Raw genomic sequence first — 27,497 nt, 5'->3', positions numbered from 1 at the left:
GCATCACGCCATTTCTACTTTCATTCGTTCTCTCAATTTCGTTTCTTTCCGCCTCACTTTCGTCCCTTTTAACATCCGTTACGGTTGTCAAATCGCTCTTTTTCTTTTTTCCTGATTTTTTTAACATTTTTTTGCCTGTCTTTCTCACCATCCTTCTCTTTCAAACGTGCACTCGCGACACAATCGGTACTAGCACTTTCTGTCATCAACTTCATATTCGCATTCATCAATTCCTCGTTCAGGTCGCATTTCGCACACACCCTTCTTCCATCCGCACTAAACATCCACAAATCATTTATGTAATCAAAGGAATACATATAATAGACTTCACACTTAACGAACCGACTGAAATCGAAATTAAAATCATGGAATGACAATGCCGCCGCCATTTTTTTTTTTTCTCTGCAGGTTACTAGGTCTAATATTAACGTTTTCGTATTTAGTTTAAGCAAGAAAAAAAACCCCACACTAATAATATCTTTAGCGTACAACGTTTACAGCTGCTCTTACTTAAACAATTACGCATATATACTTAATTATTCCTAGTAAAACTTATCTGAATCAGGAGCTCTTCAAAACACGTCTGTAGTGCTTGACCCACTAGCGCCCTCTTCCTAATTTTACCTATAAAGCACATGATTTCATGTGTTGGCGACCAATTCGTACGTCCTTCATTTCTTTCTCTCCTTCAGCATGAATCGACTATTCTTGGCAAGATGCCAAGCAGAGATCTGCAAACTGTGGGCGAACTATACAACTCTTTTCATTGGCTTGTTCCTGATAGTACACTCCATTCATTGTCTTCATTTAACAAACTTGTTATTTTTGCAGCTTATTGTTTAAAAGAATAGTTGGGGAAGGAAGTATTATGTGAAGACCTTCCGTAGCCATTATTTTAACAGCTGATCTTCATTCCTGGTACACATGCAGATAATACCCACATTTTTAGACAATCTGATTTTGATTCTCAGATCCCCCCCCCCCGTCTGTTGTTCATTATTACTTTTCTTCACACGGTTGCTTTTAATCCTTTCTAATAGGTATTCTGCTTTCCATCATGTTTTTTTATTATTTCGGTTTTATTTTTATGAGCATTGTTTTTCTGTTGAATTGGCCACAATCATTCCATGATTCTCTCTTAGGTCTATAAAAATGCAAACAGCTGCTAGTAAATATTTGTTCACAATTCAGTTCAAAACCTGCCAAAAATAAAATAAAAATAAATGCATTCAAAATTTAATACTCAAGTGGCATCAACTCCACAGCATTGAGGAAAGCCTATTTTCAGCTCATTCCAAGAAAAGAGGATTAATGTTTGTCATCAGCCTATTGCTTATTCTCACTTTAGTCTTTGCAAACACAATAAAAGTTATTAGCTTCTTCACTTATTGGACCCCCTGAGTTAATTAGTGATCACCTTGAAGATTATGAACACTGTAGATCTACAGAAGATATCCTAGCCAACATTATCCACTTGCAGACGTTTTCCCAAGAAATGTATGAAGAAACTTGTGCTATGTGTTTTGATATTTCCAAGAAATTTGATCTAGTCTGGTGTAGTGGGCTGGTACCAAGATTGTGCTGGTAAATTTTTAACAACTAGCTCACTAAAAAAAATAAATTAATAAATTCATTAAAGAAATGATGCAGCAAAGTCTTATTTGTAAGAATTATATCTCCCCACCCCCTCCATAAAAGAAGTATAAACAAATTCCATTATCAGCAGAGATCGAAAACCTAAAAAAAAAATAAAAATAAATGCATTCAAAATTTAATTTTGCTTGGCCATTACTTGGTGTAATAACCTTATTAGGTTCACTGCATATCTAGAAATATGAAATCTTTGGTAAATCCATGTGTTGATGCTTAAGTGTTGTGACGAATTCATGTCGGAGGTGTAATGGAGTTGAGTATGAGTATGTGATTACCTAAAGAAAAGTTGCTTAATTAGATGCTTATTGAAAATTAATATTGGTGTACAATCGGTACATAAATATTAATATGTAGCAGATGTGTACCATCTGTACACAGCTTCTGCATATGGGGAAGTAAGCACAAATAGTGCCAAAATGCACTCACTCATCCCTGGCTCTGTTTTCAGTGTTATCATATACAAGCTTATTGCCCAAATGCCACTAGTTATTGGGGATTGAAGTGTTTGTCACTCTGAAGTTTATGGCCATTGTCATTTTAACAGTTGGCTCACATGAGGTGGTCAGGCACACACTGGCTAGTACTATCCTTTCATCGTTTTAATTGGCGAGCCAGCTTTTTTCTCTTGTTATTCACTGCATGTCATGCGGCTGGTTTTCTCTCTTCAGATTTTTCTATCAATACAATTTTTCGGCAGGAGACCAAATCCAGTCACACAATCCTTCATACCTTTCTTTCAACTGATTAACAGACAAAGCGTTGACAAGGCCTCATAAAGAGGAACTAATCAGAATTTTTGCCAAAAATATGCCATGTTTGTTGGTTGTTTTGGATTTATGGCCAAAGCAACACAGGCTATAAGGCCATGCATTTGTATTTATGCTGGTTTTGTCCATTTTTTTGGAATGATATAAACTGAGTTTGAGGCAGGAAAAATTCTATCACCTCTGTAACACTGGCAAACTCACAATAAGTTGAAAAGCCCTGATGAAAATTCTTTATATCTTAGACAGAATTCGAACCCAGGGCTCTCCAAATATGCTGTGTTCCACTTATACCTTTCCTTATGAAATAGTTCTTTTTTACATTTAAAATTTTGATTTTTAATACGTTTTCAACTGACTTTATTGTAATAACATTTTATTATTGCTGGAAGCACAAAACAGATCCTATCTAATGTTTCATTGCTTGGATGTTTAGCATAATTTCTGTGCATAAATAATACACTTGGACAGAATAATACAAGAAAAAGGAATATAGAAAAAAAAAATAATCAAAAATATATGCCTCATATCAGTATTTTCTACAATATCCAAAGATTATATTGACTTCAATGGATCCCTGTAATTATGTGCATATATAAATTACCCTTGCTTATACAGTTGTTAATGAAATTTATATTTTATTCGGTCTGTGTGGAATTATAATGCAGATGATCATAATAAACTCAGAAACTGCATTTATGAAAATTCAGCATGCATGGAAAATAGTCATAAGATACATGAGAGAATTTATGAAGAATAATTTGCATGGGAGTTAAATGAATAAATAAATCTAATAAGCCTATTATAAAAAGAAATTTATCTCTATCCGTTAATATGAAAACAGTGATGACTACACTCAAGAGCAGTATTAAAAAAAAAGTAGGCATATAAAGTGACAACTATATTTAGGAACGTTAAATAGTAAGTAAAAAGGAAGTACAACTATGAAAGAGTAACCTTAGTGAATTCAGATAGTAGGAAAGTATTCGATGCACTAGAAATGGCTGAGTTATTGAGTGATCACTCCCATATAATATGCATTTTAGGTAGACATATTAGCTCTTTGGGTGTTAAGAGGAGCAAACTGGATGAAAACATATATATGGATGAGTTGGGCCTTAAAACTATTTGATGTCTCGGCAAAGAAGTAATGCTCTAGGGCTGTGGTGGCGAAACTTTTTATGCGCATGTGCCAAAAGTCTACAAATCAAGTTGCTGATGTGCCAAAAGTTTACAAATCGAGTTACTGATGTGCCGGCATGTGCCAAAAATTTACAAATCAAGTTGCTAACATGCCGGGTAGTTTTTAATAGGGGAAAAATTAATAGAAAATTAATTAATTTATTTATATATATAAATATTATAAATAAATATAAATAAATAAATTTATAAATATTTATATAATATTTTATAAATAATTAATTATAATATTATTCAGTGTAAAATTCATTATCGTATTATTAAATTTATTTTAATGATGTTGGTTTGAAAGAAAAAAAAAACAGTAGTGAGAAAAATATGCATTGTAACTCACCATGCAAGTCAGCTGAGCAGGCGAAGCAGCAGAAGGATGTCAACTCGTCAATGAGATGCTTACCATATTTACTCAAATATAACTTGCCCTCGCATATAACTCACACCCCTGATTTTACTTTACAAAAAAAGACATTAAAAAGTTTTGCATATACCTCATACATGAAAAATGTTTAAACATTAACATTCACGAAGATGCAATAGTAATTTGCTCCCCGCGGTAACACATGCCCTCCCGAACAGCCATTATACTGCAGATGCAAGAAAAACAACCAGTTTTATTGTATCCCTGAATAAGGTACAGAGGCTTTTGTAGTCTATGTAACATATTTCTCAACAGATTTTGCAATTAGAGACAGCTGGAGTAAAAACCGTGCTAACTAATGAATCACACGTTCCCTCTCACAGAAATTATTCTGTATAGACTCAGGCAAAAGCATATGTTGCACCAAAACACAGTATCTAACTAAAAACTCTAAAAACCAAGAATCAAAACATGTCACATAATGATTGTGTGAGTTTGCCTGCCAGCTTAAATGAACAAGCAGCCATAAAATTCAACCACAGGTTGAAACCTGAGTTGAGCCTGCCGGTAATGAGAAGTTCTATCGGAACGATAAACGACACCGCGTCGTGAATGTTAAAATTAAAAAATATATAGTGAATGTTATGACAGTTTTAGATGTTATGAAATTTGGTTGAAGAGAATTAGCATTTCAACTCAACAATTGTCGGATGCCTTTGTCGTTGGGTCGTGTGATCTTCTGTTAATTCCGCACGAATCGTATGCACGTTTTCATAGCTGCTCTCTCTTGTGTAAAACAAAATTTAACTTGTACATATTGTAATAATTAAAAAAAAGTTCAATAATTTATAAGTGTATAAAAGGATATCACCTGTAAATCATTGACGTGCCAGCAAAATTCTCGGACTTGCCACCTCTGGCACTCGTGCCATAGGTTTGCCATCTAGACTCTAGGTCAGGCATTTTAACCTTTCACACAGTGCTGGCCACATTAAAAGTTTCAGTGAAGCCCACAGGCCACTAAGCTCTACTGTGGTATTTAGAATTGTAAGATGCTTTCCAGATTCACAAGGAACACTGTACCTTTTGATACTTTACAGAAAACCCACCCTACAAAAATAAACAACCTCAGCTTTAAGAGTGTAGGTAGGAATCCCGTTCATGATAACTAATTACGATCAACACTTGAATAAAGATAATTTAATGCAGAAAACATTCATTTTTTACAGTGTCAATGGGAAACTTGGCAATGCTTTTCCTTCACCAGCTTGTCGATGTTGGCATCAATGTTGGAAGTTGCTATGTACAGAGTATTCTCAAGATGTTGGTCCGTAATCTGAGTTCTTGTCTTGGACTTTACTTGCTTCATTCTGGAGAAGAACTGCTCACATAAGTATGTGCTTCCTAACAAAGCGCACATCTTCAAAGCATGCCGGTGAAGATTAGGGAATGCGTTCTCAGAAATGTAGTCTTTGTAAAATGTAAGCAAGGGCACATTGATTAATTTTTCTCTCAAAGAACAGTTGTTTTGGAGTTCAAGCAGCTCCATTTGTACTGAGCTTGACATTTTGGCAGTTGGTTACGAAGAAGACTTAGAAGACTGTTGGTTACGAAAGTCACTAAACCTCTCTTCGAAATCACTTCGCAACATGGCTAATTTTGTATCATATTCATCAAGAGATGAACAGTTGGACTCAGCAAGAAGCTGAAAATGAGTTAAATCTTTTTTTGCGAGTTGTGCCTCCCAAAGTTTGAGCTTAGCCACAAAAGCCTTGATGTGATCAAACAGAGTGTGCACCAGTTGATCTTTGGATTGTAGCTGCGTATTTAGGTCACTCATATGCAACGAGATGTCGGTCATAATGGCAAAGTTTGCCATTCACTTCAGATTGTTAAATTCTGCAATCGGCTTCTGCTTGGTTTGCATGAACTGCTGTAATTTGCTCCTTAAATCAAAGACTTTTAAGAACCTTCCTCTGCTCAACCAACACACATCACTATAATAAACCACATCGCCATGATCTGCTTTGCACTCTTGAAATTGATGATGATTCACTCCACTTGCCCTAATAATGTTGATGGCAGTCACAATAACTAACTTTCATGACATTTTCAAATCCAATAGTTTTAGCGCACAAATTCTCCTGGTGGATTAAACAGAGGTAATGGGCGAAATCTTTTCCTTCTAGTTCCGGTTCTTTCCGTAGCAATGCAACAAGCCCTTCATTCTTTCCCACCATAGCAGGGGACATCATTCATCAGTTACCAAACTCTTAAGGTTGGTTAAGCTGAGGTCGAAACGCTGGAGCGTTTTCTTAGTGGCTTCAAGAATATCAGTTCCTTTCGTCGTTCCCTTCATAGGTACAAGTGCTAGCAGTTCTTCTGTCACACTGAATTGTTGATCAATGCTACCGACAAAGATAGCCAGTTGTGTTGTATCCTTCACATCTGTTCTCTCGTCTATAACAAGTGAATATGACGTAAATTCGGTAAGTTCCTTCAATGTCATTGGCAAGTCCTTTGACATGTCGTGCTACAGTTACCCCAGAGAAACTCAGTTTTTTAAACACTTCCTTATTATTTGGGCACAGAATTTCCACAGCAGCGATGAGACACTCTTTCACAAACTCGCCGTCCAAGAAGGCTTTGATTTTTTAGTAATATTTTCAGCCTATTACATAACTTACTTTGATGCACGCTTTGCTCTCTTCCCTTTGCCTTTTAAACGTACCCTGGTGGCATTTTAAATCAATTTGGAGATGGTTCACTTTGTCCACACGAAGGTGCCCTTGAATTTGATTGAGATTGGATGCACGCTTTGTCTCATAGTGTCTATTTATATTGTATTCTTTTGATACTGACACTGACTCACGACATAATAAACACACTGGCTTATCGTCGATCAGCACAAAAAAGTTCAAATCGGTCCACTTTTCATTAAAAACCCGACAAGAATTACTTGATTTACTTTTTTTACTCGTAGAAGCCATAGTGATGAAAGGTGAACCCAAAAATGAACCAAATTTGCCATCTAGCGGTTATTATCCACTGAATATGTCACACTAATGAAAAAAGTCTTGCAATATAAAACCTCAAAAGGCTATTGCTGATACAACAAACCTGCATACGATTATACATGAATATCACACAGTTCATGACTGACTGACTGTGGATGAGATCCTCTTGTATTTATATGAAAATAACAAAGTATCGAGAACCTTCGAGATGTATCTGGAAGGCACAACAGTGCACTCGAACGAACTGCTGTTTCATCCATCTACTTGCAACATTAGTACTAGTACTTAAGTACCGCTTGGTGCTGGTAGATGGCTGAAGAAGCATGTCAATTTAATATTTTTTTATATAATTTTATGTAAAGTTACAAATCCACAGCATACCTTGTGAATCTGGAAAGCATCTCACAATTCTAAATTCCGCAGTATTACTTAGTGCCCCGTGGGCTTCATTGAAATTATTTTTTATTTAATTGCAATTTTATGTTAAGTAGTTATTTTTTCAAAATGGCCAGCAGGCCACAGCAGAGAGCTCTGTGGGCCATGCGTTGAAGACCCCTGCTCAATGATAATCACCGTAATTGTGTTTTTCAACTTGTGCACAGCAATGATCAGGATTTATATTTATGGAGCAATGGCAAGGTAATTCTAATATACAGGAATTAAAATATTGCTAAATCAACTAATTGTATACTAATTATTAGAGTGATCATCAGAGAATTAAAGAGAATGATTATGACCTACAGCCAGTAGTGGTATATAGTGCTGTGATCTACTGTAGAGACAGTGTGACTTTCTTTAAAGTATGTCTTGCATTAACAATCTGCTCATGTTCTATAATAGAGTAGCTTGGTTTCTATAGCAGAATGGATATACTACAGTACTTAAGGATTTTAATATTAGTATTGCTTCCAATCCTCTATGGCAGGGGTTCCCAACCATTTTTGTTTCCTACAGCACATTCTAAAATACCGATAAGGCGACGGGCACCATCTATTTTTTCATGCAAATTTTGTGAATTCTTTCACAAAATTTGCTTGAAATTTTGTGAAAGAATTATAATCAAATGTTTTATTATTTAAAAGTTTACATTATATAAAAATTAAAATATATATATGTAAGTTAGTGTGATCTTTGGCATTGCATTTCATCGTCCAGTGCTTCATAGTTAGGAGAATATGATGATATTGCAGTTCTTAAACTGGAATGAACAACTTCGAATGCGTGTCTACTTTACATTGTATGCGTTTAATACTCGCCATGTATCATTAACGCATGCGTCATATAGCATGCCATGAATTGTTGGGTGATTATTTCAAACTATACGGCACACGGTTGAACAGCGGCGGCACACACAAATTTTTCGACTGGCGCCATGGTGCCCATGGGCATAGGGTTGGGAACCCCTGCTCTATGGAGTCTAAAAACTCATTCCAGCATTTTACCAAAGCATTTACCTGAACTCCACATAAGTTTGTTATACAAAGTCAGAGAAATTGGAATGCAGAATAGGCTTGTATCAATGACTGACCTACAGATATCATGATACGGAACGAAGAAAATGAGTTTAACCTGATATGCTACAGCTAATTAATTTAACTGCACCATAAAATTTTGTCATTTATTTGTCATAAGAATTCAAGAGGAATTCATACAGTAAATATTATTGTGCATAAAATATTTAACTTCTGTTTAGTTTGCAAATATAGTTGTTGTGAACCTTTTGTATTATCATAAAAAAATTAGACATCCTTGTTTCAAAGTAATTTTCACTTGATGTGGATTTTGAAAGTGTGCTTGACATTCATATAACCAGGTTAGTTAAAAAGAAATCATGCTACATGATCTCTATTCTGTCCTTAACATCCATTTTTATATTATTCCATGTTGTAGATTAACTATCTTTGGTCTAACCCATATCCTCTGTCATCATCATGTTTATATTATTCTTTTTATAAAAGTAAAGTTATTCTACAGCTCATGAAAAAGATTTTCATATAGAAAAAAAAATTTCCATATTATTATTCATTCATTCATCTTCAAGGCCCACCTTTCCTAATTGGGTTGTGGGGGCAGCAGCTGCAGGAGGAACTTCCAATGGTCACGATCCTCTGTCACCAAGCTCAGGTGTTCTGGTGGGACTCCCAAATGTGCCCACACAAGGTTTTGGATATAATCTACCAGTGAGTTCTTGCCCTTCCATGTGGGCCTCTGGCTTTGCAAAGAGGGCCTGCTGGGGAGCCTCTCTTGTGGCATTCTGACCAGGTGCCCATACAACGTAACTGTGATCTCTCAACACGGAGAAGCAACGGTTGAGTATTGAGAGTTTCCCGAATTGCAGAGCTTCTCTGTCGAGTCTTGTTAGCCTTGCAACCCCTAGAAGAAACCACCTCATTTCAGCCACTTGGATTTGTGTCCTCATTCTTTTGGTCATTACCCAATTCTCATGACCATAGGTGAGGATGGGGACATAGACTGTATTGAAGACTGCCAGCTTTGCCTTCCGACTTAACTCCCACTTCAATACTACTGAACGGCCAAGCTCCAGCAATATTGCGCTTGCTGAGCCAATCCGAGTATCTTGCTCTTTGTCCCAGTTTCCATCACTCGTGAATATGGACCCAAGGTATTTAAACTTCTCTGCCTGCCTCAGTGGGACTCCACTCACATGTAAAGTGCACTGTAATGGCTGTCTTGAGACCACGAATGTTTCAGTTTTGGCCACACTAATTTTCATTCCAGCTTCTGCACAAAACAGCTACAAACCTATCCAGGGCCCGCTGGAGGTCATCTGCAAAAAGCAGACATCCAATGCTACATCTTCCAATTCTGACACACTCACTGCCTCGGCTGTGCCTATCAATCAAGTCCATAAATATTTTGAAAAGGAGGGGTGACAGAACACACCCTTGGCAGAGGCCAATGCAGACTCAAAGGTTCAGACTATGTGCTGTTTACCCTGACACAAAACTCCGGTCATTCATACAGGAACTTGATGGTAGCTAATAGTTGGCCATCCACTCCATACTCCTGTACTACTTGCCAAAGCTTATCCCGAGGAACTTGGTCATATGCCTTCTCCAAGTCCACCAAACGTGTAGACATTCTTGGCATATTCCCAAGATTTCTCAAAGACTTGAAGTGAAGATTTGGGGAGTTGTGCTTCTACCAGGATGAAAGCCACATTGTTCTTCCTGGAACTTTGACTCAACTATGCTCCTGCACCTTCTTTCCAAGCACCTAGCACAGTGGCACACCCAGGATTTAATCTTGGGGGGGGGGCGGAGAGTTGAAAGGATAAAAATATTTTTAATACAATGAATATGTATTAAAAATATTTTTATCCGTTCAACTAAAATTCGTTAAATTTCATGCATTCAATAAAATTCATTAGGTAATTATAAAAATATATTTAAAGAATAAAATCCAGTTTTCTTTTTACAAAGCTCTTGAATTATTTCAGTCGTAGTTACATCAATCTCTGTGTGTGTGTGTGTGTGTGTGTGTGTGTGTGTGTGTGTGTGTGTGTGTGTGTGTGTGTGTGTGTGTGTGTGTGTGTGTGTGTGTGTGTGTGTGTGTGTGTCAAAGTCAGTCCATTCAATCGTGATTGTGTCATGGTAAATCTTAAATAGGTTTTCAAAAGGCGTAAGTTAGAAAATGACCTTTCACTGACATATGTTGTTACCAGAAGCGTTGCAAATATTATTAATAAATTATAGATGTTATGATATATCATTTTGTCACACTTTGAAACTGCATCAACGGCATTTTTGCATGGAACTATTGCAAACGGTTTTTCAAATTTCTTATACCACAACTTGAATTTGGCATTTAAAATTGCTGGATTTGCAAATCACTGGCTTAAAATTCACACAGTTGACGAAAATCTTCCATTGCACTTTCTGTTGGAGCATCTTTATCATTTGGTAGAAGAGAAAAAAAATATTTCAAAATGTTGCAGCGCCAAGTGAAACATTCATGAAGTTGATTCAATATTTGGTCAATAAATGGAATGAAATAATTCTCCTGAAATACTCTTCTACAGAATCGGCTTGAACATTGGACCTTAATGTTTGTTTTGATGAAGTCCTTGGCTTTTTAATGTCGATATTAAAATTATTGGCTTTTATACATGCTTCATTGTAAATATCTTTAAATGAAGAATCTGATGTTTCATGAATGGTATTTAATTCAGCCACATCATCATCAACAAAATTTAGGGCGATTAAGAGATCACTGTCAGATTTTTGCATTATTTTAGGCAATGGTATGGTGCATGCAAATATGTTTTTCAAGCTAAATAAAGATATTATAAATCTTAAAAGATATTAATATTATAATAATATAAACAACAAGGACGTCCTGTCTTTTAGGAGTATTGAAGAAATTGTGTACCTTTTCAATTATGCCAATGCAATTTCTTATTTGTCACAGATATAGCATTTCCAAGTGGCAAATTCAAACTATGTGATGCACAATGGACATATAAAGCTTGTCGATATTATTATTACATAACATCTCCAGGTAGTCCAAAGACATATCGAGGAAGGGCATCTACTCTACAACCCTCCATCTTCACCAACCACAACTACAATCATCATCATTATCTACACCAATGCTGTTTACCACTGACCACTTATATTTTCACAGACAATCACAAACATCGATTTCCACGGCAGGATTCGAACTTGCAGCCTTTTGGCTGGAGAATCGGCCAACCAGGCCGGATATATAGATAAAAAATTAAATTTTGTGGATAAAAATTAAAACAAAGTTTTAATTTTTTTTTTAAACAAATAAATAAAATGATATAATTATGTTACTATTTACTTTTAATGAGATGGATGAGCATCTCAACCTTGCAGAGTTGCTGATATCTGGCTCAATATTAGTCAACTTCAGTCGAAGATCGGCACACACACTAAGACAAATTCTGTATTTTGCTTTTATTTGAAGGAGCGATGAAAATCGTTTCTCGCAAAGATAGGTTGTAGAAAACTGCATGACGATTTTCGACTTCAAATAATTCGGGAAATTCACTTCTCACTGAAGGAGAGATCCAGAATCAAGCCAAACCATGATCATAGAATTGCATTTTAAACCCACTGTCACTTGAAAGCTCAATTAGCTGCTCTTTTTTCGATAACAAAAAGTTGTTCTCATGACTGCAAGCCTGAAATGGATCGTGAAATCACAGAAATTTTTTATAAAAATTTATTCAGAAAATGTTTCCAAATTCTGTTTCATAGTTTTCAGGTGGACACTTTCCCAGTGGTTAAACTCTAAACTAATAAGTTTCGAGGCTCTATACAAAATAACCAATTGTAGTTACCTTTTGAATACTATCCGGGGAAGCTCCAAACCTCCCCGTCCCTTTAATCATGCATTCGTAATCAGGCTACTGTTGATTTGACTTTATATATACATTCAAAACTGTAAACAATTGTTGAATAATAACACAATAATGTAGGCATAATTACCGTAAAGGGAGAAAAGTCACAAAACAGAAAAATGTTCCTACAAACTAATCAATTGTATTTACCTTTGAATGCGATCCACTGGTCGAGTGTCCAGCAAATCAGCAAATTTTTCCTTTCGTTAAGTGTATTAATATTATCACATTGCAACTGTTGGGAATTCTGTGTTTCTGTTGATACGTTACAGGCCTCTTTCTCTTCAGAAACTACATACAAACTGTCATGAGAAACTCGTTTTGTATTATCACTGTCATCCGAGTTATTTTTTCGTTTAAAGAAGGTACCAGTGTACTTATCCATAATTGAAATACCATACTTACTCGCATATAACTCTCACCCCTGATTTTACTTTTCAAAAAAAGATTTTAAAAGGTTTCGCATAACCTCGCAAATGAAAAAAGCTGAAACACATTCAGAGCAGGGCGATAGTAACTTTCTCCCATAGTAAGCAACATGCCCTCCCCCAATAGCTACTATATTACAAAGGCAAGAAAAACAAGTATTTTTATTATGTCAGTGAATAAGATCTAAGCAGTCTGTGTAATATATTTCTCAACAAATAGTGCAATTAGAGACAACTGGGACAAAAATGACACTAATTAATAAATCACATTCCCCTCATACAGAAACTATGCTGTATATATAGACTCAAGCAAAATCATATGTTGCACCGCCAAACACAGTTTCTAACTAAAAACTGTTGTTATTAATTAGATTGTGTGAGTTCGCTCGGCAGCAATAAAATTCAACCAAAAGTGTTAAAATTAGTAAACGTGTTAAAACTAAGATATATATATATATATATATATATATATAGTGAATGCTGTTATGGTAGTTTCACATATTATTGGAATTCGGTTGAAGAGAGTTAACATCTCAACTCAATTGTCAGCTTGCTTTTCGTGCAATTTCCGAAAAATATATAAATACTGGAGTTAACTCACAGCACATTTTGTCTAAGTATTACTTAGCACTTCTGAAGATATATTGAGCCATGGTTGAAGGAGGAAAACTTCAACAATAAAAATCAATAAACAACAAGCAATTGGTTGAAATGTGGTCATGTGGACAACACATGTTCACTTAAAATCTGACAAAACATCAAGGGAAGGTGGAAGCAATAAAACCATATTATTTTTCACTTCACCTCTCTTTTATTACTCGTCATTCTGCTGCTACAAATAAAATAGTGGCAGAATGTTCATTCCATGAACATTGTGCTGCTATTTTTTTAAGTATTCATTTTATTTTAATAATTTTTACTTACTTATTCGATTTTAATTTGTTTTGTTTGGATAATTAAAATATATAGATTTATTTGGTTAATTTAAGCCTGTGGACACCTATCCCATCGTCGCGGACCATAGGTTGAGAAACACTGCTATAGGGTTCTCTCACCTTATAGGACCCCTAATTCATAAGTAGTATAGAAATAGAAGACATGAAACAACATAAATAAAAAATGAATTTTAATTAGGAAAAGTATTTTGGAAAATTTTCTAGTGTTTTTTAACTTTTTCTTTTGGGGAGGCCAGGGCCCCTTGGCCCCCTCCCTGGGTGCACCACTGACCTAGAATATACTTTCCTAGGCAGGCTGAGCAGAGAGCTGCCACGATAGTTGCTACAATCTCTCTGGTCTCCCTTCTTGAAGACTGGTATTATTATGCCTGTCTGCCATTGCCTTTGGTGCTCGCCCAGATATCCAAGCAGTTCTCTGGCTGACACATTCAAGTCAGCCAGAGAACCCTGTTGCGATTTAAGGCTTTTAGAATTTTGGGCTGAATTTCATCATCACCTTGCTCGATTCTATTGCTAAATGGACCTCTTCTGTTGTGAGACTAGTCATTGCCCTGATCTGCACCTCTTGGATGTCCAAAATTGCTGGGCCACCCCTGGGTTAAAAAGGCTCTCAAAGTATTCCCCCCATCTGTGGAGGATATCCTTCTTGGTTGTTAAAAGTGCATCATCAGAGGCCTTAATTGCACGATTTCCTCCCTCAAAGGCAGTGGATGGTCTACCAGAATACTTTGTTTGCATTTGCATAGGATGAGTCTAATCTTTCTCCAAAGGATTCCCAAGCCTTCTGATTTGCTGACTTTGCTGCCTGAGCAGCAGCTTTACGTGCATCAGGTAATATTATGTAGGCCTCCTTTTTTGCCGCTTTCTGCCACAGCATGAGAGTGCAGAGGCAGTGACAGTAGTTTCTGAACAGCTCCCACTCCTCAACATCTGCAGTATGCTTGGGAATCTCTTTGAACCTGGAGGAAATATCATCTGCAAAATTCTTCCTCACAGCCTCATTTTCCGGTGCCTCCCATTTCGTGCAGTATAGCTGCTTAGGCCTACCAGCATTGATGGTTAATCTGGTTTCTGAAGCCATAGAGTGCAGACAACAAGGTGGTGGTCAGTTGACAGTTCTGCCCCTCTCCTCACACGAACATCCAGCACTGAGGAAAATAGGTCTACTGAAACTATAAAGAAGTCAATCAGAGACCTTTGTCCTAGTGTATCCATGTACCAGGTATACTTATGGACTTCTCAGTGCTGAAAGAAGGTATTCATTAAGGTATTCATAGTACAGCAAAAGTCCAATAATTTCAACCCATTTGTGTTAAGGTCAGGGTCTCCGTTCCTCCCAACCACACCCTCCATGTCTAGTCATCTGTTCCAACATGTGCATTGAAGTCACCCATTAGCAGGACTGATTCCATTTCTGCCACACTGTCAAAAGCAGCATCCACTTCCTCTAGGAAGGCAGAGTATTCTGACTCCAGATTAGGTGCATTGGCTTGCATCACAACCAAGTCGTTTTTTTTCATCTGGAGCCTTAACACACAAGCCCCCAAGGATCCACTCAGCAACACCGTCTGACAGCCTGGGGCTTGTGAGTATCCCAACACCTCCCTGAGCAGACATTATCGGGCTCACACCAGAGTAGTAGAGCTTCCACCCATCATTCAGGTTGACAGTTCCAGAGCCTCTTCTCTTGGTCGAAGAAAGTCATACTAAATCTAGTTGGTAGTGCTTAGCTTCCTCGACCAATTTCTTCTCCTTCCCTCTCAGAGAGATGTTCCAGTTTCCTAAAACCATAGCCTCATGCCGTTGCCATTTCCATCCTTTTGCAGAAGCATTTCTTTGCACTGCCACTAAACACCTCCCCAAACAGGTAGCGGGCCCATTGATGGAGTTTCCTCTAGCAGAGTGCTGAGGAGTGGTGTCTAAGGAAGACTGTGACATATTTTTCGAACAGGTCCCTCTGCCTAAAATCTGAATGCGTCCCTTGGTAACACACATGACAGACGATGTCATGCGTGTCATCAAACAATGGTCAGACGTATGACCATTGTTTGATGACCTGACCATGTTACAGTGTTTGGTAATGCCCTGTTTGCATAAGATGAAATGACACAGCAAAATAGGAAAGATTCACCCTAGCCCTCGAATACTCTAATAACATTCGGGGGAAGGTGCAAGAAGAGAAAAAAGAAACAAACAAACAAGGGAGGAAGAGGAGGGACCAGTCTACAGATAATATAACAGATGTATATTACATGAAGTAAGGCATGGTCCAGCATCAGGTACCTCGGTTTTGCCACGCCCATACTCACTGAAGTGAGCCCCTGAGGATATATTATTATTATATTTATTATATTTCCCTATTATTATATTCTATAATAATACAGCATCATTAAATATATTCACTGTGAGCATGTTCTTCCAAATTGTGATGTGTATGTATATAAATATTAAAGTGCATATATATATTTTTTTCTTTTCAGCTGACAGGATTTTGTTCATATAAGCAAGACATTCCAACTGGCTCTCTCTCTCATTTGTGGATTTCTAAACATGATGGGAAAGTAGTATGGAGGAATCTTTTGTGAGAGGTTTAATTGAAAATTCAGTTTCCAACCCTAAGGAAGAAGAACAGTTGGGAATATGTCTTGATAATGAGGAACAACTTGCATTTGAAGCATCAGCAAATACACTTGAATACTTGGATGCAGTGAAGCAATGTGATGTATTTTCCACTCTTAGGAAAGTTATCATATGTGAAATATGTGGGAAATCATTTTCACATTCAGGTGATTTTAATATGCACACCAGCATCCATACTAAAGAAAAACCTTTTACATGTGAAACATGTGATCAGTCATTTACACAAGCAAATAGTCTTGAAGCACATATGACCTTTCACACCAATGAGAAACCATTTATTTGTGAAATGTGTGGGGAAACATTTTTGCATTCTGGTGCATTTAAAGTTCATGCAAGAATTCACACTAAAGAAAAATCTTTTACTTGTGAAACTTGTGGTAAATCTTTTACAACAAATTCCGTTCTTAAAAAACACATAAGAATACATAACAATGAAAAACCTTTTAAGTGTAAAACTTGTGGCAAGTCATTTACAGAGCGTTATAATCTTAAAATACATGAAACGGTACATACAAATGAAAAATCCTTTAAATGTGAACTTTGTGATAAATCATTTAAATACTCGTATTATCTTAAAATACATATAACATATCACACCAATGAGAAACCATTTATGTGCGACACTTGTGGTAAATCATTTTCACATCATTCTATTCTTAAAGCACATCTAAAATTTCACAATAACGAGAAACCTTTTATATGTGAAACTTGTGGTGGAGCATTTTCCAGAATGTCCAGTCTCAACAAACATAGAAGGGTTCACACACGTGAAAAACCTTTTAAATGTAAAACTTGCAATAAGTCATTCTCAGAATCCAGTTCACTAAACAGACATACTAGAATTCACACTAACCAGAAACCATTTCTTTGTGAAACTTGTGGCAACTCATTTTCTGATTCCTCTGCTCTTCGAAATCACATACTAGTTCATACTTTGGAGAAACCATTCACTTGTGAGACTTGTGGCAAATCATTTTCACGTGCTTTTGATCTTAAAAGACACAAAGTTCTTCACTGTAAAGCAAAGCCTTTTGCTTGTGAAACTTGTGGTAAATCATTTTTACATTCTTCTGATCTTAAAAGACACTCATTTCTTCACTCTAATGAAAAACGTTTTGGTTGTGAAACTTGTGGTAAAGCATTTAATCAGAATGCACATCTTAAAAGACACCAAAGAATTCACCCCAGTGAGAAATCTTTTACCTGTGAAACATGTTGAATCATTTTCTGGACTTTCACATCTTGAAAGACATCTAATGCTTCATATAAATGAGTGACCTTTTGTTTATGAAAATTATTAATGAGATTTCTGGAGTTTAGTCTCCTAAAACAGTACAGAAGAAATTCTGTTCATTAAAACTCTTTTTACCTGTGATATTTGTGATAAAATTGTTCCCAAACTTCTTGTCTAAAAATTCATGCATCAGTTTGAGAGAATTTTTTGATTGGTTATGCAAATAAGAATTATTTCTAGGAATTTATATATACCACAAAATAATTACAATAATATGAAACTATTATTATTATTTTAACGGTGTCTCCATGGACTCAAAAGACTCGTTGCTGGAGACCCAACATTGACACACTAACCATTATTTACACAATACCTGTCATACCTCTCCTTAAATTCATTCACAGTTGAAGCATTCACAACCACCTCTGGCAAAGCATTCCACCCATTCACAACCCTCCAAGTAAAAAATCTAGTCCTAACACCCTTGTTAACCACACTCTTACACAATCTCCAGGGATGGCCCCTCGTTCTCTCACATCCTGCACTGGTCTTAAGAATATCATCAGTATTCTTAAGACCAGGGAATTTCTTTATACATCCTCACAATCCTGTAAAATCCCTTTAACAATTTAAATACCTCTAACATATCTCCTCTCCTACATCTATCAGCTAGTTTTTGGAGCCCACAGATCAATCTATCCTCATAGGGAACATCCCACAGACCTGCAACAATCTTTGTAACCTGCTTCTGAATCCTCTCCACCACTTCCGCATCACCAAGAAATCCTGGCGACCAGATCTGTGCACAATAGTCCAAATGCAGCCTTATTAATGCCTTATAGAGTGGAACAATAACTTCCCTATCCCTGCTTGTTAGTGTGTTCCTCAACAACCATGTAATTTGATGTGATGTTTTGGCAATCTTTGCAATGTGCCCTTTAAACTTAAGTTCTCTGTCCACAATAACTCCCAAGTCTCTTGTCTCATCAACTTCCTGCAGTTCAGTTCCGTTAATATAATAAACAGCATGCGATGTCATCCTCCCAAAGTGCATCACCTTACACTTAGCCACGTTGAACTGACAGCCATTTACCTCAGTCCATACCGTCAGCCTATTTAAGTCATCCTGTAAAATATCCACATCATTTGAATTGATTATCACTCTTCCCAATTTTGCATCATCAGCAAACAAGTGGATATTTCCATTCAAGGTATTTCCAATATCATTGATGTACAAATTAAACAATAGCAGACCAAGAACTGAGCCCTGAGGTACACCACTAGTCACTTGCCTTTTCCTGGACTCAGCTCCTCCATAAACCACTCTTTGATATCTGTCCACAGCAATCCTTTAATCCAAATCACCATCTTCAGATCCAAACCTATTTGCTCTAATTTATGTAACAGAGTTCCATGTGGAATCCTGTCAAAAGCCTTTGCAAAGTCAAGCAGTATCACTGAGTAAGGGTTTCCTTTATCCAATTCCACTGTTACTTTATTATAGAAAGTAAGCAAATTACTTAGGCAAGACCTACCCTTCACAAAACCATGTTGCCCCTTATAAAGTATCATATTTCTGTCCACCCAGTCCTGAATTCTAATTTTAACCAATTTCTCCAAAATCTTAACCACCATTCCAGATATATTGATTGGTCTATAATTTGCAACCTCAGTCTTAGAGCCTCCCTTGTGCAATGGAACTATTTTCCCCTCTTTCCAATCTATTGGCACTTTACCAGAACTGAGGCTTAAATTAAACATTCTGGTCAGAGGAGTTGCTAATTCTCTTGCACATTCTCGTAACACATGGGCCGATATGCCATCTAACCCAATGGCAGTGTTAGCATTAAGGTTCTTTAATATATTAAGCACCTCAATTTCATCTGTCTCTATACTCTCATCAGTCAATGGCACATCTGACACTGCACTATCACTATGAAGATGGTACACTTTTGCGAAATGATCAAGCAACTCAACTATTTGATTAGCTTCAGTAATTTCCCTACCATCAACACTTTTTAAAGTAATCTTTCCATGGATATTCTTCCTTTTACCAGCCACATAGTGAAAGAATCCTTTAGTGTGTTTCCTTTGGATTCATCAGCTAGCTTCCTCTCATAATTAGCTTTGGCTTTCCTTACCATACAGGTTACTCTCTTTGCCTGTACCTTATATTGCTCATTGGAACGTTCATCACCTTTTTCTTTATATGTCCTCCAGAACCTTTTCTTTATCTGAACTCCTGTTTAATAGTATTATTCATCCATTTTACTCCTACTTGATTTCTCCTTCTGACTCTGGGAATACAGTCTGATACAGCTTTCTTCAAATACTCCTTGAGAATCTCCCACGTGCCATCAACATCTCTCCCCTTGAATTTCTCATGCCATAATACAACTGAAAGCTGACTTCTCAGCTTGCCATAATCACCATCCTTGTAATTCCACATATACCCATTCTTAATAGAATATTCAGCATGTCTTTCAATCTCCCTTCTATTTTTAAAGAATACTTAAGGAGAGCATTAATGTATGTCACATTTATCAATGTCTTTTCACATGGAACATTGGGAATAGTCATAATAATATAAATGATATCTCACACACTTAAGAATTTGGATTGATTTGAAATAACTGTTAATAATTATTTCAAATCAACCTCATTAAAAAAAATTTCCTTTTGGAACTTGAACTTTTTTAAAACTTAAATCAGTTTTAACTCTTTTTTTAATGTTGGCAGTGTAAATATATATTATTATAGTTCACACTAATTACATTTCATAGTAATGAAGAATCTAATGATGATAAGAAAGTGATTTAAAATATTTGCCAACTTGAATGTCAGTATCTAACAATACTCTATACTAGAATCATTTATAATTTCATCAGACTCTCTCTCTCTCTCTCTCTTTTGGGAAAATTTGCACATATCATATCAAAACAGAGGAATCTATATAATAAAAGATGTATTGAATTCCTAAGCCATGTATTATGAACACTAATGTATGTTATTCAGAAGGAACTTAATGATAGTGTCTTTGGACTGTAATAAAAGAGAGAGAAATTTTTAAAATGTCGTCTAAACCAGAACTGATTTGAAAGGAGGAATTGCATGAATTGTAATAACAGTGCAAGTGCAATTGGAATAGTACAAAATGAAAGAAGATTAAATGGAAGGTATTAAAACAAATTGGGGATGTCAAGAACCTTTTATGAGAATGTGGGATGAGATTAAAAAGAATTCATAAAATATTGGCTTGTAGAAGTGAAGCAAGTAAAGAGAATAGAAACCAGTGTGCGACAGACAGAGTTTATTAAAGAATGGAGTTAGGTGTTAAAATAATTTTTTTATGATGTAACTTCCTTCTGAATAAATTTCAGTCCTAAGAAATTATTCATTAAAGATTGTCTGTTTAATTGAATTAATATTTCAAAAAGTAACAAGTTTAAATGGTGTAATTAGAAAAAGGTATTTAGCTGATTACACTTGTTATCATTATTACACAGTTACAGACTTCGATAATAGAGCATGGCAAGTTTTATAACATCATATCCTCTCAGAAAGGTAATACCATTCATATCTATTATTTTAGTGATGATTTCATGATGGCATCAATATATGTATCTAAGCATAAGGCTAAAATACCTTAATTTTTTTTTCCCCCTTTCATAGTTCAGGTATGCTTGATATAATATAAGTAATATATAGTATATACAAGGTTGGTCTGAAAGGGTCTCGGCCTTGATCATAGATGGCAGGACTATCTGCAAGTGATTTTTCTTTCTAAATTGGTACATCTGTCATAAGCATCAATGTGAAATTGCAAGTCATTCTAACAAGTAGTTTGTTTTATTCAGCTGTCTGAAGCAATTTGTTTGTATCCCTTGAAAATGGATAAAATTGAGTATTGTGCAGATAAACTCTTTGGTAAAAGAACGTTTAACACCAAAAGATATCAATTCGAAGTTCATAAAAGTTTATGTACACTCTTCTCCTTCATTGTCGATAATTCAGAATTGAGCTGCGTTTAAATGTGGCTGTACCAGCCTTGAAGATGATCCACATGAAGGACGTCCAAAATGTGTAACAACACCAGAAATCATTGATCAAGTACACAATATGGTATTGGATAACCTACTAGTCAAAGTGCATGAAATTACTGAGACTAGGCATTTCAAAACTAGGATAAATTTTGCATTGAAGAATTGCATGTGAAAAAGCTTTATGCAAGATGGGTGCTGCGATTGCTCACAGCAGATCAAAAACGCACTTGCATGAAAATCTCTGAACAGTGTTGGAGCGTTTTAATAAGAATAAAACTGCTTTTGTGTGTCGATTTTTTACTAAGGGTGAGAATTGGATTCACCATTCCATGCCTGAATCCAAACAGCAGTTAAAACAGTGGACAGAAGCCAGTTGTTCAGCACGTAAGAAGACAGGCAGTTCCATCAGCAGTAAAAGTCATGCGTCAGTGTTTTGGGATGCTAAAGGCATTTTGTTTATTAATTATCTTGAAAAGGGTAAAACAATAACCGGGAAATATTCCGATCTTTTAACCAGACTAGACGAAAAATTTTGTGAGAAAAGACCCGGTTTGTAGAAAAAAATCTTTCATCAGGACTATGCACCTGCCCACAAAAGTGTTTTGGCAATCGGAAAATTAAGGGATCTATGGATTGCACTATGAATTATTGGAACATCCATCCTATTCCCCAGATTTGGCTCCGTTTGACTTCTATCTCTTCCCCAAACTAAAACTCTTCCTAGCTGGTCAGCGTTTTTGTTTCAATCAAGAGGTGATTGCGTAATAGACTGGTATTTTGTAGATCTTACTGAGAACCACTACAGGGGCGGTATAATGGTGCTGGAGCATCGCTGGAATAAATGTATTAATCTTAAGGGAGATTATCTTGAAAAATAAAAATAATTTTGACATTATAAATTCCTTTTTTCATTGTTAGGCCGAGAAGGTTTGAGCCCGCCCTCATAAGATTTGAAATTTGGAGAGAAGAGATAGGATGTAGATTATACAACAGGTGGAAATATCTTAGACCAGGTAGAAGAGATGAGAAATCTGGGAGTTATTGTGGACAAGGATCTAAAATTTCGAGTGCATGTTGCTAAAATTGTGAGGACACCACAACTGTTATTGTTATGTTAATGGGTTCTACGACAATTTTCTTCAGTTTACAAGATGAAAAACCCGAGTTTCCGAGAAAGAAAGAAAGAAAAAAAAAAAAACCTACCCGTGCCAGAGATCGGCTAACTCAGAAACTGGTTGAAGAAAGACTTATAAAAAGTTCCTTCAGTCGGCGACTAGACTCGAACACTAACTCTGTCTACGTTCGTCTTATCACATAGGATAAAACCGGCCTACCAGTCCGGAACACGGGAGTTGGGCGTCAGGGGGTTGTGTCCCCCCCCCCCTCTAGTGTGTGTGTGTGTAATAGATACCAAGGTATTTTAAACCTGGTTTTAATCCATTTCCCAAGTAAGCACAGACAAAGTCAAAGTTTGCGCATGCAAGTAAAACAAGTCAGGCAACTCGTGGTAAAGATATAGTTAATAAATAAATAAAATATTTTTGTTTATTATATAATGAGTACATAATTTTAACACAATTTATAAATATTACATAAATCACATTAAATATGAAAAAAATCTAAATTAAGAATTAACGGTTTTAATTATTTAAAAAAAGAAATCTTTCTAGCCTTAATTTCGGCAAAAAGACTACTATTTCTTCTAGATCTAATTTCTCGGTTATATCACTTTCAATAGATAAAATGGCTAAGCATTGTGGACCTCAAATAATTTTTAATGTCTTAATTTAGAAAAACTGCGCTCTGCACTTGCAACTGTAGTTGGGATCGTTAAAAGAATTCGTAGTGATGTGTACACATTAGTAAAGACTTATGTAGTTATTTGCACAAATATAATTTAATACTTCTTTGGGAGAATAATTATTTGATATCCTCCGAAAGAATATCTTTAATTCAGCTAATAAATCTATTGCTGAAATATATTTTTGATCACCATCAGACAGAACAGTTTCCAAGTCGAAACAAGCTTTTTTTACTGTATCATTATCAAATTTTAAGTTACCAATGTTAAATAGAAACTCAAAAAACGATTCATGTTTATTAGCTGTTCAAATCTCTCAGTAATTGATTTTATTGCTGAATCAAGAATTACATTAAAATAATTAATTTGAAACTGTCGCTCCAAATTAGTAATTGATTCGTCAGGACATTCATAATCGAATTGAGTTTTTACATGTCGAGTTCGTGTGCTGTCGTTAGTTGGGAAATCAGCATTCAACTCAATATTTAGAGGAAAGTTATGGGCTTGGTGCTTAACTTTCAAAAAAATATTTTCGCTTCTGTATGACATCAAGAATTGTTTCGTGACATCTAAGGATTTCAAAGCTTCCATAATATTGCAAAAGATATTTTGCAATTGTTTGCTAGATGCATTGACTTCACTTAGAATGTCATACCAAACAAATGTGCCAAATATAAACTTGAAAGGATTATTTTTTTTTTTGCTAACCAACGAGCTTCCAATTTTGTTTTAATGCCTTATTGCCCAATTAAGCTCTCATCTGTGATGAAAATGAAAGCTTCATGTATTTCTTTTACTTGATTTCATATTGCTTTTACAGCTTCAACGCGACTTTCCCATCTCGTCGCATAAATTCAAAGTAAAATTTTGGATGTGGTTTAGAAGAACTTTCCATCGATGACTTGACGAAGAAAAGAAATCATAGATTGACTGAATAATGTCAAAAAATAAAGCCGTATCTACATTGCAGCTTGCTGCATTGCTCAATACCAAGTTCGAGGAATGCGTACAGCACGGAACAAAAAATGCTCTAGGATTTTTGTTCCTTAAAAGTGCTTGGACCCCTTCATATTTGACCCGTTGTGATATCCCTGACCACGGATATTTTGAATATTTAAGTTTTTTTCTTCTAATAATTTTAAAATTACTTCAGCCATACCATGTCCTGTTGTATTATTATTAATTTTAATAAAATCTAGAAATCTTTCCTCTACTTGTATAATATCTTGGGTTTCTTCATTTTTTTCTTTTATAGAGACATATCTTACAATTAAGGACATTTGCTCCTCCGCGAAATATCAGTGGTGCAATCAACAATTACTGAAAAATACTTAGCATTCATTATTTTAGATACAAATTAAGCGGATAAAAATCCTATGTTGTTATATAGCCAGTAAGTGAAACTCAAGAATATCAAGAATAGTGAGGGAGCTTGCTCGACCTTTGCTTCGAATTGCCTTCGCCGATAGTTTTTCGGCATTGAAACTCATATAGATCGTAGTTCTCGATCTTGAGTTTCACTTACTGGCTATATAACAACATAGGATTTTTATCTGCTTAATTTCTATTAAGTTACCAGAAAACTAGCCGTTTGGCTTTTCATTTTAATTATTTTAGATACAATTTTTTTTTATTTCATTACTCAATATATTAATGATTTCGTTTTGTATACATTTCCCTAAATAATGAACGCGAATTTCATTGTTTTTTATGCGTTCTACATGTTTTTGAAATACTCTGTCAAATTCGGGGAATAAATCAATCAGTTTTAAAACTTTTCCATTATTATTTGTATATAGCACATCCGAACTTCCTCTGAACGCTATGTTTTCTTTTGCAAGAAATTTAATAACCAATATTATGCGTTTTGAAACATGCATCCAGTGTTCTTGTTCTTTGAGTAATTTTAGCTGATGTTGATCAATTGTAGTTTAATTTTTTAAACGCTTTTCAAAATTATTAAAATGTTCTTGAGATTTTTGGTGGCGCTGAAGAACTTGGGAATATGTTTCCAATCGTTATTTCCTTCCGAAATTAAGTTCATAGTTCGAATATTCGAAAATAATTTGCAGCAGAAACAAAATTCTACATTTTTTGAACTTGAGTAAATTAACCAAAATCTTTTAATGGTTTCTCTGTTACTCAAAATCCTATTATAATGCGATACATGAAAACTTCTATTATGTTCATCGCGTGGAAAAAAAGTCTCTTTTGATTCAGCAGGAGGACCTCGTTTTACTAATATCAATAATTGAATTGGACATGTACCTTCATAAATACGAAGTAACAAAATTCATTCAGTAAGCTAATAATATAATACACATTAATACAAGATAGCAAACCGGCATGTAAGAAAATTTTGCGGATATGTGAACGATTTATAATAATAATAATTATTATTATTATAAAACCTTCATGGAATCAAAGACTCATCGTGGGAGGTCCACTATTACACACATAGCTTATCATACCGCGCTTTAAATACATTTACTGTTTCTGCGCTCACCACACTCTCGGGCAATGCATTCCAATCACTCACCACTCTCCATGCAAAAAACCTGCTCCGACTCCCTTTGTGTGAGCAAGTGAGCACACCTTTCTCACACATTCCAAATCTCCTTATATCGCTTGTTGCTTTCTTTACTTGCCCTTCTTTTTCGCTTTTCCTTTTGAGAAAAGTAGCTCCCGATAACTTTCTCTTTCAAAATACTGATCTAAGTGACAATAAATTTCGTATTGATAAATTATTATTTTTCTATTAATTATTAATTTTGAGTTAATTTCTTATTTTTAAGAGTTTTAAAACAATTAAATCTTATTTTAAAAAATCGATTTAAAACAGTTTCCTTCAACGGATTTTTACTATAATAATTAATTTATACAATAATTTGATAATTAAAGGTAAACTATAATTGTAAGAAGTAAAGTATGCTGCCACGAGCGATTTTGGCATTTTAGCAAAATGCGCCTCTGATTAATATGTTTATAATTTGTTCACTATTATCTTTAAAATTTTGTCTATCAAAAATCAAAAATAAGTACAAAATTAAAAACAAAGTCAAAAATTGGTCAAAGTCACTTAAACACAGAATACACAATACACTCAATATGTTTCACATTCAAAATTGAAACGACGCTGGAAAAAATGTCAGTGCATATTAATCTGTTTCGTCTACCCAAATTTGAGGCAGAATTTAAGAAAACGAACAGCGTAATATACACCTATGTTTCAGACTAAATATTTGGATAGACCAGTGTTTCTGAAACATCAGATATCTGTGTACCCCTTCTTTAATTTTCATTATTACCAAGTACCTTATCAAAATACCTTTAAAAATAATAATAAATAAATAAATAAATATATTTCATTGTAAATGTCTGTTTTATTTCAATTTAGATGTACATTTAAACAAAAAAAGGATTTATTTTTAATAGAACAAAATTTATAAAGATACTATACATTTTTATTTAATATAAATAATTTATCATCAATGAGAGGAGTGAAATTGCTTATTTCTATATCTGCTATATTGCTCTCTTTGTGCATTTTATAAATCCGGTCTTTAACCAATGATCCACACTTAAGAATATGAAAGCTAAAAAAATTACTCGATTATAACTCGCACTTTTTTCCCAAAATTAAAGCTAAAAAATCGTGGTGCGAGATATATGCGGGGATTTTCGGAAACTAAAGTTTTCAGGGAAAAAAATGGTATGTCTTACCAAGAAGCTTCTATTCTCCATCATGTCTTCTATCCTCAAGAGAGGTTTCCTTGTGTGCAACGTCAAAATTATCTACCCAAATGTGTAACATCAAAATTATATACCCAAATAGAGACATCTTTCCCATTATATCAAGCAAAAATTACCAGTAATGTAGACTTGAGATATGTAATGAACAATCCTTGACAAATGACTAATGAGAAGTGAAAGATGTGCGCGATTGTAGGCCAGTAGAGAAAAATCAGCTATTAAGAAGTGCATATGATTGGTGCGGTATTAACAAAAGATCGC

General features: G+C 35.3%; 1 protein-coding gene across 1 annotated transcript in view; it reads left to right on the top strand.

Moving 5' to 3' along the window:
* The window catches only part of LOC150099173 (uncharacterized), a 31,398-nt gene extending 10,366 nt beyond the window's left edge, over nt 1–21,032 (top strand). Inside the window, exon 2 of the mRNA XM_090404199.1 lies at nt 16,246–21,032. Coding sequence (XP_090260325.1) covers nt 16,332–17,624 — 1,293 coding nt within the window. The 5' untranslated portion in view covers nt 16,246–16,331 and the 3' untranslated portion in view covers nt 17,625–21,032. The remainder of the gene's footprint in view (nt 1–16,245) is intronic.
* Nucleotides 21,033–27,497: the final 6,465 nt, after the last annotated feature.

The sequence above is a fragment of the Typopeltis vanoorti genome, chromosome 14 (assembly GCF_054136105.1).
Source record: "Typopeltis vanoorti isolate ZY-2024b chromosome 14, IOZ_Tvanoo_1.0, whole genome shotgun sequence".
Taxonomy (NCBI): Eukaryota; Metazoa; Arthropoda; class Arachnida; order Uropygi; family Thelyphonidae; genus Typopeltis; species Typopeltis vanoorti.
This window is presented reverse-complemented; position numbering and strand designations above follow the sequence as displayed.